The sequence below is a fragment of the Dendrobates tinctorius genome, unplaced genomic scaffold, assembly GCF_039654945.1.
Source record: "Dendrobates tinctorius isolate UK_male_01 unplaced genomic scaffold, ASM3965494v1 ptg000074l, whole genome shotgun sequence".
In the NCBI taxonomy this organism is placed as follows: Eukaryota; Metazoa; Chordata; class Amphibia; order Anura; family Dendrobatidae; genus Dendrobates; species Dendrobates tinctorius.
In genome coordinates this window covers 6274728-6291910 of record NW_027361742.1, presented here as the reverse complement: position 1 = coordinate 6291910, position 17183 = coordinate 6274728, and the positions used below count along the sequence as shown (strand labels likewise).

The window sequence follows — 17183 nt, the reverse complement described above, 5'->3', positions numbered from 1 at the left end:
ATCCTTCTGTTTTGGTAGGGGTGAAGGACACAAGGAAAGGTGTTGTTCCTGACCAGGAGCCTCCACTGACGACTCAGTTCTTTTAATTTTTGAAACTTCAGCAGAGGAGGCGATAGAGCTGGAGGCTGTGTCAGCAATGTAAGTCAAAACCTGTTCCTGAAGCTCCGGCTTTAAAAGCGGTTTACCTACTCCCAGAAAATGGAGCCTTCAAGGCCTTGTGGAGCCAGAACTTGACACAGGCTCAACACCTCCTGCCTTAGGTGCTATTGTGCTTTTGCCACTACCAGCAGATGCACCACCACCATCAGTACCAGCTGGCAACCCCCACCCAAGTTCACGGCCTCTTCCACCATACTTCCTCATTTTTGGGAAAATGTACCGAAAATACCACAAGCTATATGGTACTGTAAAACAATGTACAAGGTGTATATAGTATTGGGGAGAATTGGAAGATCCCTAGAGATTTTAGGAGGCTGAACTATTATCTCAGGCCCACTATAGATTACACCTCAATTTAACAGGCTGAAATTGGCTGGTGTATGACAAAGTACAAGGTGTGTATATAGTATTGGGGAGAATTTGAATCTGCCTAGAGATTTTAGGAGGCTGACAATGATGCTCTCAGTCCAAGTATGGCAGCAGGCAGCCTAATAAGCAGGACTGCTGCACACAAAAGTGTGGAAAAATGAACGCTTGGTAACTGTGCAGAAAAGAGGAAGAAAAGTATTTTTGCTTTTAAAAAAGCAGTTTGCACAGCAGTGTGCAAACAGCAATGCAGCTATCAGGGAGCCTTATAAGGCAGCCTAATAACCAACAGAGCTGATGCAGAAAAATATAGCCTCCCCTGTCACTGCACACAAACTGTTGTGTTGTACAGTGAAAATCGCTGCCAGCAGAAGCAGTTTTTTTGTTCTTCTTCCCTGCCTAATGCTCTCCCTTATTCAGAATCAGCAGCAGCAACCTCTCCCTATGCTAAGATGGCGGTCGGCGTGCACACCCTTTTATAGCCCCTGTGACGCCACGCAAAGCAAGCCAATCACTTGCATGCCCTTCTCTAAGATGGTGGTGACCGCTGCACATGTCATCGCGTTGCCCACAGTGTGCGTCCTCCATCATAGGCTGAAAATGGTAACTGGAAGCATCATTTGAAACGTGACTTAGGTGCTCTGGTCGCCGACCTCATGGCCGACCTCACGCTATGGTCGGGTTTCGTTTCATGAAATCTGACTTTAGCGAAAGTTGGCAACTTATGAATTTGACCGACCCGTTTCGCTCAACTCTACTCACAACACATCTAGAAAAATTCCTTGAGCGGTCCAGTTTCCAAAATGGGGATCACTTGTTGGGATTTTTACTGTTTAGGCACATCAGGGGCTCAACAAATGCTTCATGGCTCCCGGTGTTGATTCAAGGTAATTTTCTACTGAAAAAGTCAAACTGCGCTCCTTCCCTTCCAAGCCCTACCATGCAGCCAAACAGTAGTTTTCCGTCACATTTTGGAAATAGACATTCTCAGGAGAAATTGCACGACAAATTTTGTGGTCCACTTTCTCCTGCTACTCTTTTGAAAATAATAAATTTATGGCTAAAGTAACATTTTTGTGAAAAAAAGTAAAATGTTAATTTTTTTTCTTCTACATTACTTTAATTCCTACGACAAACCTGCAGGGTTAATAAACTTCTTGAACGTGGTTTGGAGCATTTTGATGGTGCAGCATTTTGAATGATGTCACTTATGAGTATTTTCTGCCAAGTAGGCCCCTCAAAGTAACTTCAAATGTGATGGTGATGGTTTGGGAAATTTTGTTGGAAAAATGATAAATTGCTCATAAACTTTTAACCTTTCTAATTTTGGAGCAAAAAAATGATGTTTCCAAAACTATGCAGCTGTAAAGTAGACATATGGGAAATGTTATTTATAAACTATTTTCCATGGTCTAACTATCTGATTTAAGGGGATACAAATTTAAAATATTATCAAATATTTTTGTAAAATGTTCAATATTTTTTTAAGTAAAAGCAAACCATATCAACCAAAATTTGAAAAAAAAACAACTTAGAATCACTTTGATATGTTAAAGCTTTCCAGAGTTATTACCTCATAAAGTGACACTGGTAAGATTGGAAAAGTGAGGCTCGGTCATTAACGTACAAAGCGGCTTGGTCCTTAATGGCTAAGGCTACTTTCACACATCAGGTTTTCGGCGTCAGGCGCGATCCGGCGTCGTGCCGGAACGCCGGATCCGGCAAATGTTTCGTAAAACCGGATGTGACGGATCCGGTTTTCTGCCGGATCCGTCTTTTTCTTGACAGACAAAACCGGATCCGTCTCATCCGGTTCATCCGTTTTTCTCTCCGTTTTTCGACGGATTACGCCGGATCCGGTTTTTAAAATTGACCCTTGTGGCCTTCCGAACGGGATTGGCTACTGGAAAACTATATATAGCATGTTCCTACAGCCCTTCTTTGACAGGTTGTAGAGGAGAAAGTGCAGGTTGGAGAGAAGAGCAAGTTACTGGCGAAGATGGATGTTGTCATTGGAAATATTTTGAAGAATTTGGCGGATTTTATAGCGGAGGCGAATCGTTTGAGGGTGATTGTTCTGGAGAAGGAGAGAGCGAGACAGCGGCGCATCAGGCATCGTAGACGACGTTTGTGGATGCACCCCATCACAGCCAAGAGAATGACGCGTGGGGTCTATTCTACACTATGCATGGACCTTCGACGAAACCCGGATAAATTTTTTGGATATGTTAGGATGAAAATGGAGAATTTTGATTACTTGGTGGAGCGCATTGCACACCTCATAAGAAAAGCGGACACCTATTGCCGCTTCTCTGTTTCACCCGCAGAGCGTCTGATGGTGACTTTAAGGTAAGCCACATTTATTGGATATGCTCGCATCAGAGCACACTTTCACTGCAATCTTGTTGGTGGTAGTTTGTATCTCCAAGTGTTATAGGTCAGTTTTGGTATGTAATGCTGTGATTTAAAACTAATTTATTGTTTTTTAATTCCCCACAGATTTCTTGCAACTGGAGAATCCCTTTCGTCACTGCATTTCCAGTACAGACTCGGGATTTCCACCATATCTGGAATAGTGAAGTACACATGCCGTGCACTGTGGGACTCCTTAGCTGAAGAGTTTTTACCAGAGCCCACAACAGAGAGGTGGATTGAAATTGCTGACAAGTTTCAACAGATATGTCAGTTTCCCAACTGCTTGGGCGCTGTGGACGGGAAACATATCCGCATTGTAAAGCCAGCTGGATCGGGATCGGAATATTTCAATTACAAGAAATATTTTTCAATTGTCCTCATGGCCATCGCTGACGCGGAATACAAATTTATTGCGGTTGATATTGGGGCCTATGGCCGCTCCAATGACTCTCAAGTTTTCAAACTGTCTGCCATGGGGCGTAAACTGTATGGAAACACCTTCCAGTTCCCACCACCTAGACCGCTGCCGCAAACATCTGGTCCACCTATGCCATTTGTCTGTGTAGGGGATGAAGCCTTCCAGCTGTCAGAACACCTTTTGAAACCGTACTCTAGCAGAGGATTGACAAGACCAAAACGCATTTTTAATTACCGCCTCACAAGAGCAAGAAGAATGGTTGAATGTACCTTTGGTATTCTGACAGCCAAATGGCGGGTCCTATTGACTGCGATCAACCTCAAGACAGAAACTGTGGACGAGGTGATCAAAGCGTGCGTGGTACTCCACAATTTTGTTATCTGCAAGGAACCCATTTCCATTGAGGACACCTCTGAAGAAACCACCTTGCAAGATTACCATGACATTACCACTAGAAGTTCTGTGACGGTTTCAGTAATGAGGGACAATTTTGCACTATACTTTATGTCACCTCAAGGCAGAGTACACTGGCAGGATGACAGAGTGTGAAAGATTTGTGCCCTAACCAAACTTGTGTACCTTCTGTACCAACAGTATATACCTTTGCCAACCAAAGTTGGCTATCTTGTCATGGTCTCTATTTTTAGCTTTAGGCCACAGGTGTGTACCTGGTTGTGTTTTATGCAAAGTATTTCACCTTTTAACAAAAGTTGTGTACATTGTTAGGAAATCACCAACAATAAACACAACTTTTTAGGTGAAATACTTTGCTTCAAACACAACCAGGAACACAACTGTGGCAAAAAGCTAAAATTTACCCACAGTTATATACCTAGTTTTGAATACCATTTCACCTTTTAAATACCCTGTATTTAACCTTTTTCACCGCAGAAAGAAATGACAGACAACCAGTGTAAAATAATTTAACTTTTATTGAAAAATGTTTTTTTTAGTAAACTTTTTTAAAATTTTAATAAACTTGTTTAATAAAGCTTTGAAACCATAAAACTGGTCATTTTTATTTAAATACACACATTATAAATCTGTGTAGTGTGTGGTGGAAATACTGCTGGAGGGGCTGCGGGACACTTCGACAATGGGAGTGTGGAGAGAGGACTGGGATCGTGGTGGGGAAGGAACAGTTAGAGGTGAAGGTGTGGAAAAAACTACAGAATGGGTGGACATGTGGGAAGCAGAAGAGGTGGTGGGTGGTGGAGTGGAGGGTTGGGCAGGGACTGTAGGAGCAGATGATGTTGATGGCAAGTTGTATGGGGAAGGAGTTTGGTACGGGGCAGGTTGCTGGAAGTGGGGAGATGTCTGGTTCGGGGCAGGTTGCTGGAAGTGGGGAGATGTCTGGTACTGGGGAGGTTGCTGGTACTGGGGAGTTTGCAAGTACTGGGGAGGTTGCTGGTACTGGGGAGGTTGCTGGTACTGGGGAGGTTGCTGGTGCTGGGGAGGTTGCTGGTGCTGGGGAGGTGGATGGTGCTGGGGAGGTGGATGGTGCTGGGGAGGTGGATGGTATGTAATAGGAGGGGGAGGATGGAAAGTGGCTGGAGAGGGTGTAGATGTAATAGGAGGGGGAGGATGGAAAGTGGCTGGAGGGGGTGTAGATGTAATAGGAGGGGGAGGATGGAAAGTGGCTGGAGGGGGTGCAGGTGGAGGAACTACTGTGGTGGGAGGAGGAGGTTGGGAGGTAACTTGCTGGAGAGCAGCGTGGCATGAATGCATTACATGCATCTGCTGGGCAGGAGAGAGCGTTTCCATGCGCTCCACAACAGACCTGAAAAAGGTGTGGTTTGGTGAAGATCTTGCTTCTGAATGCATGGTTTGCAGAAGTGTATTCACCTCCAGAATGCTGGAGTTGATCTGCTGATAGCCTGCGGAGATTTGCTCTGACATGACTTTTAGACAGTTCTGGAAAGATGCATTCAGATGCAAGAACTCTGGCGCATAAGTCTTTTCCTGACCCCTCTGCCGCTGCCGCCCAGTACCCGCAGGTGTACTAGAGGTGGCAGGGGCAGAAGGGTGGGGTAAAGGGAAAGCGATCTCCTCACCAGCAGCTTCATGTAATGTAGGCGGCCACGATGCTCCTGTGCTGGTGGATGGGACAGATGGGTCGAATGTGTGGGAAGGCTGGGAAGGTGCAGATGTACCGGGGCGGTCGAAGTGTCCCTCGGTGCCGGTCTCCTCATGGATCGCCTCAGAAGGGTCCAATCGTGCAGGCTCCCGAGTGCTGCTCACCGTGCTGTGGAATAAAGAGAAAAAAAAACAATTAAAATACTGACATGGTATGGCCCTGGCTGAAAAAAAATTTTACATCTAACATTTTTTTTCACATGTGGTGTGTAATATTTACCTTCTGGTGACCATTGTTTCCCGGAGGAACGACAGGGCTTCTGCGTACTTGTACTTGCTCCTGCGTCCTCCAGATCCACTCGGGGCCCGCATCTCTTTATTGAACTCCTTCTTGAAACGATCCCTCACAGACCGCCACCGATTCACAATTCTGTTCCCTGAAACGAGAAAGGAGTGGTTAGTATACAACATCAGTGTTTCCCAAACTCCAGTCCTCATGGTCCCCAGGGGTCATGTTTTCAGGATTTCCATAGTAAATAGAAATCCTGAACACATGATCCGTGGGGACCACGAGGACTGGAGTTCGGGAAACACTGGTTTACATCAAGCAACCGGTACTGTATATACTTACGCTCTGTAATCTGGGCCCGAACATCGAGGTCCTCCCAGCGGCCCACAAGGAGCGAACAGATTTCCTCCCAGAGTCGTCGGGTAACGATAAGGTCAGCGTGGCGGCGGTCAGCCATATTCCAGAGCGGCTCCCTTTCTCTGACGAGATCGATGAGGTGGTCCACATCGAGTCCTCCATCCTCACCGTCAGAGTCGGGAGCACGCTGTGAAGGCTGTTAAAGAAAAAGACAAAAATAACATAATTAGCCTCCACATAAGAAATGAAATAAAAAGTGAAAAAAAACAAAGCAAAAATATTTATACTTACACGCTGGTGACCGCCGCGTTGCTGTCGCCGAGGACCTCTTGGCCGAGCACCAGATTGGGAAGACTAGAGAAGAAAACAAAAAATGTTATGTCTTTGGATGTAGGCATTTGTTTGCTGTGTGTGGTCTGCAGAACATTGTTTTCTATGTGTTGTGTGTAGTGTGATGTTGTGTTTCTGCGTTTGATGCAAAAAACTTACCAATTGTGAGCCCACTCCAGGTGTCTGTCCACCCCTTCCTTCTTCTTCTGGGAGCTCCTCTTCATCTTGTGAATCCTGTTTTGAAATAAAAGGTAATGAATAGACATATATTACAGAGAAGATGGATTATGGAAATAAAAACTTACCGTCAAACGCTGACGATGCGAGGGAGGGCTCCCAGAAGATGATGTGCTGTCTTCCTGGTGGCCACACTCCATGCCTGTGGGTGGTGTTCCATCTGCTGCCATTGCTGCTGCTGCTGCTGCATCTATTGGGCGGCTGTTGAATAAAGAGAAACAAAGGGCCAATGAATATCTTGATATTCAATAGCCCTAGTTTGGAGGAATGGGGGATTTGATAATTACCGTCTCTCATCTGCTGCTGGCCTCCCCTCCTCAGCATGTTCCATTTGCTGCTCCATTTGGGGTGGTGGTGGTGCTGATGGTGCTGCAGTGGTCTCCTGCCTTCTCCTGCTTCGCTTGGTTGCTTTCTTGGGTGGCATGTTGGGTGTGGCTGTGGGTCCCACTGTCTTGCTTTTATATATGTCTTGTGGGCAGAGCTACTGAGCATGCTCAGACCAAAAAACCGGATCCGGCGCATTGCGGCGCTCATAGGCTTTCATTGTGTGAAAAAGCCGGACGCGCCGGATCCGGCGTGTCCGGCTTTTTCGCCGGAGACAAAAAACGTTACAGTAGCCGTTTTTTCCAGACGCCGGATCGCGACACATTGCCGGATCCGGCGAAAACCGGATGAAACGCATGGCCATCCGGCGCGATCCGGCGCAAATGCAAGTCAATGGGGGGGAAACCGGATCCGGCATTGCATTTCGCCGGATCCGGTTTCTGTCAAAAGCGCCGGATAGCGCCTGACGGCGAAAACCTGATGTGTGAAAGAGGCCTTAAACTAATTACGGTAAGTAATACACTGTTATTGCTTAACTATTACTTTTGACTTGTTTTGCAAACAATTTAAAACATTAAACAATGAAGCACATGTTATATGCATATTCTTTATATATGAACATTTAGAATATTCCTTCCATAAAGAAAAGCTACTGTATAGACAGTGGTGAACAGTAACTAACCCTCACATAGTACAATGAAGCCATTAACTATTTGACATTTTAATCCTGTTTACATTCCATTACTGCAAAATCCCACAAGTCATGCAAAGACGTCAGATGTGTTGTTTAATGCCAGTGACATAAATGTTTTGCTGTAATTTAAAGCCGGAAATTACAAGACCTTTAAGGTGATTCATCTGCTGCTGATTTTCACCAAAAGCATCTTGGCATCAAGCAACAGATGGGATGATAAATGTTAAACTCTCCAGTCCATTAGCCATCTCGCTATTTCATTACACATTTGGATAAATAATTAATTAGACAAATTTAGATCGCCTTCAAACTAGTTTAATTGCTTGTAAATCAAAAATGTGGTTGAGAATAATGAAAAAAAAATAGTATATGGCCTCTCGTTAATATTTGATGAACTAATTCACAAACTGCTGCTTCATAAACAGCTTGTTTTATAGCTGAATTAATTTCTAAGACCAACAATTAAACTATCACCTACAAAAGCAATTATTGAAGAGGTTGTATGCCGCCTATAAATCCCATCTAAAATTCCTCAGGGGAGGACTCGGTACAATGGATCTCTCTTTTGTTTTAATGGCAAAGTATAATTTTTCAACACCTTTTTATTTCTTCAGTGTCTTGAAATAAAACTGAAGTAACTTTGCAAACAGCTTTGTGAAAACCCCCCACCATTTTCTGTATACGGCTTTTTTGCATCCATGTCGGGTTACAGGCTGCAAAGAAACAGTGTGTCGTCTCATCCTGCAGTCATATGTTTACTTTCTAAGGGTGCTTTCACATTGCGCTTATCTTCACGTTCATGGGTCCCGTTTAGGCTTGTGTCCGAACCCACCTATAAAACAAGATTTGGATGAATGTGCCAATGTGGCCATAGACTAAAATTATGCTGGCATAGTGTTTCTTCCAAAAAAAGTATTGCAATTACACATGCTTTGTTATACACTTGTTTATCTCCGTTGTGTGTATTGGAATATAAGACATAAAACATAAGAAAAAAAAGGCAGATTAGACATAATTTCATACAAAACCCCCAAAATGGCCAGGACAAAATTGTTGTCATCTTTCCAACATTGTGGGTAGAAAACATAGTTTAAAGCATGTGATTTCTGTTCAAACTCACCTGAAGCAAGTAACAGATATGGATAATATGAAAATCACCTGAAGTCAGGTAAAAAGGTGAGACGTTCACACAGTCTTTGCACTGTATGTCAGTGCGTGCCACACTAGGATATAATAGATAAATGTGGGTAATATCTACGCTGCTGTGACAATCAACTCACGGATATTACGCCACATTTATCTATTATATCCTGTAGAAGAGGTCGTTTTACCGACCTGTGGATCTACAGCAGCTGATTTCTACATGCTTTCAAACTGGGCTATCAGGTGAGTAGCTCCCTGTCATTAATTTGAAATAGTCTGTGAGATTAGACCCTATTTGCGCTTTGTGTTTCCTAAATATTTTACTGTGTGCCACACTAAGTATAGAGAACAGAAAGAGGAGAAGAGAGCTGTTTGAGGATGTGAGAACCAAAATTATTGAACACTATCAACAATCTCAACATTATAAATCCACCTCCAAAGATCATTATATTTCTTATCCACTGTGCGTAATATAATCAAGCCATGGCACATACATCTAATCCCCCTGGATGTGGACAGCAGATAAATTGATGAAAGGTTGCAATGCAGGATAGTTTGGATGGTGGATAAGTAGCTCTTATCAAGTTCCAGAATTATTTATTTTTTTATTTTTATTATTTATTTTTTATTTTTATTATTTATCCTGCAGGCTCAGGGTGCACCAGTGTCAGCGCAAACTATCTGTCGACATCTGAATAAAATGAAACGCTGTGACAGGAGACCCAGTAGGATCCCTCTGCTGACACAGAGACATAAAACAGCTGTACTGCAGTTTGCCAAAATGTACATCAGCCAAAATCCCTCTGGGAAAGCACCTTATGGAAAGATGAGAACGAGATACCGATTTTTAGTAAAGCACATCATTCTACTGTTCACTGAAAACTGAATGAGGTCTACAAAGAAAAGAACACAGTACCTACAGTCAAATATGGTGGAGGTTCAAAGATGTTTTGGGGTTGTTTTGCTGCCTCTGGCACTGATTGCCTTCATGGTGTGCTAGTCATCACGAAATCTGAAAATTATCAAAGGATTTTGAGTCGCAATATATTGTCCAGTGTCAGAAAGATGAGTTTGCCTCATAGGTCCAGCAGGACAAATACCCCAAATATGCTTCAAGAACCAGCCAGAAATGGATGGAAAAAAGGAAGTAATGTTTGAACAATTTCAAAGGTGCCAACAGTTTCGGCCATGACAGTATGGGGCTGATGAATTTGGGTCAGAAGACCCACTGACAGTCAAGATATCATGATCTGTACTTTGCCTAATTCACATACCCTTAATCTACATTTCATTCTACACATATTCAAGCTCTGTCACATTGCCTGAAGACCACATCTAGCTTCAGAGCATACTAAGCTGCTATTTACAAATTGATTCCTAAGGGATAGTATCTTTCCATATGGATAGTGACATTCCTGGCATGCCAGTGAAAGGAGAGGTATATTTCCATGCAATGCTCCTTTGGAAAATTAATTATGCAAATTGCCTCATCAGAGAGGAAAAGGACTTGAACACTAATGCCACCTATTAGAATTAGCAATCCTAAAAGATAATATCGACCCTTTAACAATTGTTGCCACATGACTCAGGATAAACATCAAATCAGATATCTTGCTTTGCACTGAGGAATGGTGACAACCCAAAACATGTGTCTGCAAATAGATATTCTGGTTTGGCTTATATTCTAGGTCATGTGGCAAGGCTCATTAAAGCGATGATATTGACTTTTAGGATTGCTACTTCCAGTTGATGGCACTAAAGTTCAAGTCCTCTTCAGCTCTGAAGAGGCAATTTACATAGTCTATTAGTGGCAGTTACTTTCTGAGTGGTTGGTGTCAAGCTCTTGGCTCTGGCTCTCTTTTTCTTGCCTGTTGCCGCCTGTCTGCTCTTCTGGTGACTGCTTTTGGAATGCATCCTAACTACTGTACTCTTGCATCAGCAATATTACTGCCACCAATTTGTGTCTATTCAGGGACCAAGACTTATCAATCTTCTTGCAGCCAAGTCTATAACTGACTGCATGGCAGACATGAAGACCAGCAGATTTTTCATACTCCACTCCCCAGTGCAGCCAATGCCAAAAGGTTTATGGTTTAGAGAAAACACATCTCCAATAACATTCCCTTTTATTCATAATAGTGGATTATACTTTATTATAATATTTGTTAGGTGACATGACATAGATATAGGAATGTGCAAATGGAGACCACAGAAAACAAAGCCCTTGATAGATTTAACAAAGTTTCTGCTGTAAAGACACTACGTTTTCACACATATATAGGAACCATGATCTCTCCAGTAGTTATAGCTATGTTATTATTTCATTCCCTTACCTTCTCCAGCTTAGAGAGAGCTAAAGAATAACAGTCCTTTGCCCTAAACTGCATGAATCTCATATTTGCTGGATGTGTTAGCTCTGTGATGATGCTGAGACTTGAAAATAACCTAAGCAAAAGAAAAACACAATGACATTTTTAAAAACATATCAAATAACTACAATTTCTCAGACTTAAAGTGAAGGCATATACAAGAAGTTCTTTTAACTCCCCATATGAAAATCATCTAGCTTTCCTGTCTTGGAAATCTTTAATGCCACCATGTTTTAAAAACTATGCTTCATACAACTATTCAAAATTGCAGTTTGACAGATAGTAAGATTGATTTACCCGATAACTATTATTGTGGTATTGTAGTAGCGCTTCTAATCTACTTTATGAATCACAATAATGAAAAGCAAAATGTCATGTGAATACTACACTTTTGCCTCTCCCTCATTGACTGTTAAAGGGTTGTTTCCTCTTCTGTTCCCTTTTCAGGAGCACACTGCTCCCCTATTGACTTCATCATACCTGAGTAGGTGGGCCTTCTGCTTGAGTGAAGGTTCAGTCAACGGCATTATCACACATTGGCCTTATGACATTGTGATATAAGGTAGCTTTGCTTCAGCAATAGCAAAAGCATTGTGATCATGACAATCGGCTATGGTAAACCTGGTTCCCCTGATCCTTCTGGCAGCCGCACTGTGAGCCATTCTATTAAGCGACTTCTGAGCTACTGCGTATGCCGAGAGCCATTTTATAACTATCTTTGTGGATGGAGAGTGGTAAAAGAGCAAAGTAGGAAAAACTTGGCTACATCTCTCAGATTTGCAGCAGTGTCTAGTCCTCTTGAATTCAAGCTTTGAACAGTAGTCCAGATATCTGGAGAATCAGAACAAATTTAGAAAGTTGTTTGTTTTTTTATAATTGTTACGTACAGGGAATCTGTCAGCAGGTTTTTGCTATGTGACCTGAAGACAGCAGAAGATAGAGGCTGAAAGAGAGAATTCAGGGATATGTCACTTGTCAAAGTGCGTGCTGTGGTTAACTTACTGTGGCGGACTTGTCACTATGAGATTAACACCGCCGGACTACATCAGTCCTGAAACGGACCTTCCCCTTGTGATAAGCACCTCACTGTCTATAGATATTGCACATAGATAGTTGTGATGTGGGCGTAGTAAGCTTTCTCAGCTCTGCTTCATTCTAAATCTAAAAGATATGGTTGTGTCAGAACTGCTGCACCCAGTAAACTAAGTGATACTGTCAGGGTCCTGACAGCGCCAGCGTACAGCCTCCGCTGAGCAGGGACTCACCCGCACCGTAGGGACCCCTGGGGACAAGAACAGCCAGAAAATAAAGATGCACAGGACCTGAATGTAGAAGTTTAGCAAGCTGGCACAGGACCTAAGATCATGTGATTGCAAGGGGGCGGGGCTTAGCATCCTGCTTTCAGAGAAGGTAGAAAACTCAGAGTCTGGCAAAGCGGGGGTCAAGCACAATACATGCAAGCGAGGTACAGGAGGGATAAACAGACGGAAGGTCAGACAAAGCCAAAGGTCATACACAAGATATCAGTACAGTACCAGGGATGAGACAGAATGGATAGTCAGGGCCAAGCAGAGATCAAAAACCAAACAGACGTAGAAGGTACCAAGCAGAATCCAGAGCAATATCCAGAGAACAGACCGAGTCATACACAGAGAATCATGCAACCAGAACACAGCACTAACACACTCAGGGGTCACCACACAATGCCAATGGCGAAGGTATAACTGTCGGGGGATGGGAGCTTCCTGAGGCTATAAGAAGCCTCCCCAGAACCAATGAGAGGCCACCATAATAGGTCCCAGGTGTGCAGGTGAGAGTCTGCACTGAGGTCAGAACATTAACCCCAGAAGTGCCGGTCACCCAGCACTGGTATCATGACAGATACATTGTGGGATTCAGCTTCTCTTTGCCTACATTACATTGCTCTCAGACGAGGTAGCAAAAACCTGCTGACAGATACCTTTTAACAAGACCCATTTAAAGGACTCGCTTGTCTTTATTTGCATTGCTCTCTTGCTTCCTAAATGCAAAAATAAGTAAATTTCTAAATAATGTTCATTGCTGCTGTATAGGCTGTGCAGCGCCCCCAAAAAATGGACTGTACTGCTACTCCTCACATAGCTGGAAACACTGGGTGGGTTACCTTGCTGCACATACTGTACCTTTACAGTATTACCAAGAGAGAGAGGGAAAGGATTGTATGCTATGGATCAAGGTATGGAAACAGAGAATAAACAGTCCCAGTATTTGTGGAAGGCAAATCACACAAGTTGTACTTGGATCTTTAACGAATACTATTGCTGTCTGTCAATTTTAGATCGAGGTTTTATGGAGCTTTGATGTAGTCTCCATTAGGGAATGTCCATCATGCACCTGTGGCAGTAATGGACTGTGGATTAATACTTCACTTTTTCACTCATGTTTTCACTAAAACTCTGCTGTGCAAACAGCTTTTCACATCTCAATTCGAAGGGCTGTCAGATTTGCAGTGTCATACTACTCACAGACTTCCTTTCAGGTCAAATTTTGTGATATGGACAATAGAAATAGACTATTCACAGACAGCATCCATGAGAGTTACAGGACAAAAGACAACTATTTTCCAGGAGAAGCATAAAGAGCTGTAAAATATTGGCTAAAAACATCTTAGTGTGGACCTTTCACCAAATTTTTCATTTCGAACTGGACACACAACTTAGTAACGGCTACAATGCTGTTTTTTTTTTCTCTTTTGTTCGTCACTCCAATATGGAGATATTATCCATCAAAGTATTTGGCGTCTAATGAGTTAACTTTTCTTAAGTCCAAGTGGGTGGTATCAGAGGATTTAAAAATAGTTGCCTAGAAATAAAAACACATGGCATATGGATGAAAAACAGATGGTGCGATTAATAATTGCATACGAAACGCATGACAATCGCATAGTTTTAGTCCGTTTTTTTCCATCCAGAAAGCGGACCATTTTTTTTCTGAGGCCAATGTACCTTAAATCTAACACTTCTGACTCCTAGGTAATCTGACCACTTTTTCATATATCAAATATTACTAGGAAATGACTCTGTGACAAAGCTCAATTAAATCTCGCACAATCTCAAGATTCCGAAATTGTTTGAGATTATGACCCCCTACCAGTGTAATGGTGTTAAAAATTGACAACTGTATTACAGGTCACTTCTTATTCCTTAAAGCAAATAAAATCTTCTAGGTAAGTCTAGATATTTGTGACTTATTATAGCAAATCGTGTTTTTTTATACCTGTGTTTCTATAATTTATGTTTATTGTTTTTTTATGTATAACTGTAGAGATTGAGGTTCTTTTGGGTTTATTTGTCAGGAAACGACATCACAATCTATTAATTTTATATGTTCATTCTTATAATACACATTCAAAAACATTAAAAAATATTCATGCATTAATTAGGCATTAAAGTGTTTGTCCAGTGAAAACAAGCTATCACCTATCTACAGTTGCAGAAATGTTTTTGTTGCGTGACTTTTCATAGAATTGTTGTCACCCTGCACATGCCATCTTGTAACTCTAGCCTTAGGCTGGTTTCACACTTGCGTTTAATCGCGCTGCGCATTGTGCGCTATCAGTCGCACACGCATTTGTCCCCTATCTTTAAAATGGCGGCGCAGTGTCTAGCGATTGCACACAGGCCTCAGCGTTTCAGTGCGCTGCGCATTTTCCATGTCTGCGATCAGATGCGCTGGACGCTACATGTTGCATATTTTGCTCCACCCAACATCGTTAAAAATGCGCATGCGCGTGTCAGCACACGCAATGCGCAAAAAACTAGTATTGCAGTCTTTGGGTGCGCTGATGTGGCTGTCTAGTGCGCATGTCAGTGCTTTGCGAGCGTGTGCGATTTCAGAGTAAACAATGTCTATACATTGTGTAAATCCAGCCCCTCAACAAGAAACATTGTTTTGGAGGATGGGAGATAAAAGAAGGGCTTTGTAGTGCCACATCATCACTCTCCAGACAGACTGCACGAAGAAAAGACACCCACCCAGCCAGAGATAATCCATATTTGTGAGAAAACAACAGCTTTTATGTGAGTATTAAAAGATCACTTTCTGTGAGCCTGTGCTTTCAAATATATAATGTACTAATGTTTTATTTTTTGATTTTGCTAGAATTTCTTCTGGATCCGAATACTCACCATCACCAGAAGAATTGGCAGCCGCAGAGCGTGAGGTGAGTATTTTGCTGCCTTTGTGAAGTATACCTGCCTGTCCAAATGTTTAATTATTTCTGTTCTTTTACAGACCTCAGCATCGGACCAGCCAAGTGAGGGTGACCAGCCGGAGCAGCGTACGCAAAGCACGGAGGGAAGGAGAAGCACGGTAGGAATCTTTTTTTTCTTTTTTTTTTAAAAGTAATGTTTTGTATTCGGGTTTTTCTGTCCTGCTTTTCTCCCCTTTTTTTTCATCTATATCACTCTCCATAAATGCATAGATTCTAAATGTATTTCTTTTCTAGGTTCCACAACAGGATGAGGACGTGTATCTCGACAATGAGCAACGCATCAGCCTTGTCCAGGAGCGTGTGCCGTTGTGGGACAGCTGTGACCAGCAATACAAGGACATTGTGGTGACCCGGCAGCTATGGAATGAAGTGGCCACAGCGTTTTGGAGGGCTGGGACAGCGCCTCTGCAACTGTCAAAAAGGCATTCAGTAAGTATTTCTCTGTTGTGTGATGCTGCATTGACTCTTGATCCTGATGATACCTGTGTGTTTATTGCAAGAGATCTTCTTGCAATAAACACACACGTGTCTTCAGGTTCAATAGTGTATGCAATTTGTTTTGACATACTGCATATTTGTTATGCTTCACTCTTGAGCCTGATGCTACATGTGTGTTTAGTGCAAGAGATCTCCTTGCAGTAAACACACATGTGTCCTCAGGTTGAATAGTGTATACATTTTGTTTTGACATGCTGTATATTTTTTATGCTTCACTCTTGATCCTGATGCTACATGTGTGTTTAGTGCAAGAGGTATACTTTCAGTGTACTGTAATCAATGATACTGATGTTAGCATCATTGCTTTGTATAACACAATTTGTTTTTCTTTTCCATTGTTTCAACAGTGAACAAAGTCCGCACACGTTGGCTCTCGATGAAGGACCGTTTCAACACTGATGTTTGTGCTGAGGGACGGGTTCGCAGTGGCTCATCGGCAAGGACAAGAACCAAGTACTGCTATCATCGCGCCTTGGAATTCTTACGACCAGTACTTGCCACCAGAGTGTAAGTTTTTTTTTTGATTGACCCTAATTGTAGCATTTATATTCAACAGCTGATCCATCTAGTTAATGCTTGATACTAATGTTTAATTTTTCTTTCCACAGCACCTGGAGCAGCACCCTGCAACCTGTCCCGGAAGAGGTTCTTCATCGATCGACCTCGGACCCGTCACAGCCATCCGACAGCCAGAAAGCAAGTTGCAGGTCAGCAACACAGACAGCTGGTGACCAGGAAGCTGGTCAATCAGGTGTTCCCCTGTCCCAGGTCTCTGCCACTGGTTATGCAGGCACTACCCGCCAGCAGCAGAGGGCCTCGGACAGGCCTGTCTTGCCCGAGTTCATGCACTTGAGCGAGGCCTTTCATGCCAGCCTCAAGACACTGTCCGAAAGAGTGGAAAGTGGGTTCTCACTAATGGAACGTGGTTTTAACCACATGGAACACCTACTCCACTCTTCCGACCAGTGTCTTGACCGGCTGGAGGCCGACCTCAATAGACCAGCGCACCATTTCTTTAGCAAAATTGAACGGGGCATGTGCAGCAGTCAGTGTTGTCATTCCCACCTGTGTCACCACTGACTCGCTTCACCACAGTACCGATCTCTGCTGCATATCACTGCACAGCCACCTGCATTCCTAGCCAAGCCAGGCACCACAGCACCACACCAATGTCGAGCACTGCTGGACACTCCACCCCCGCCGCCACCATGTCAAGCGCTGCTCCAGTCAGGAGCATCAGTACTGCCATGGTGACA

The 17183-nt window shown here is 43.0% G+C and overlaps 1 protein-coding gene across 2 annotated transcripts in view; it reads right to left on the bottom strand.

The window, feature by feature from the left end:
- KCNT2 (potassium sodium-activated channel subfamily T member 2) overlaps nt 1-17183 on the bottom strand; it is a 1782840-nt gene that overhangs the window by 218889 nt on the left and 1546768 nt on the right. For both annotated transcript variants that reach the window (XM_073582885.1, XM_073582886.1), the window contains exon 22: nt 11142-11253. In XM_073582885.1, coding sequence (XP_073438986.1) covers nt 11142-11253 — 112 coding nt within the window. The remainder of the gene's footprint in view (nt 1-11141; nt 11254-17183) is intronic.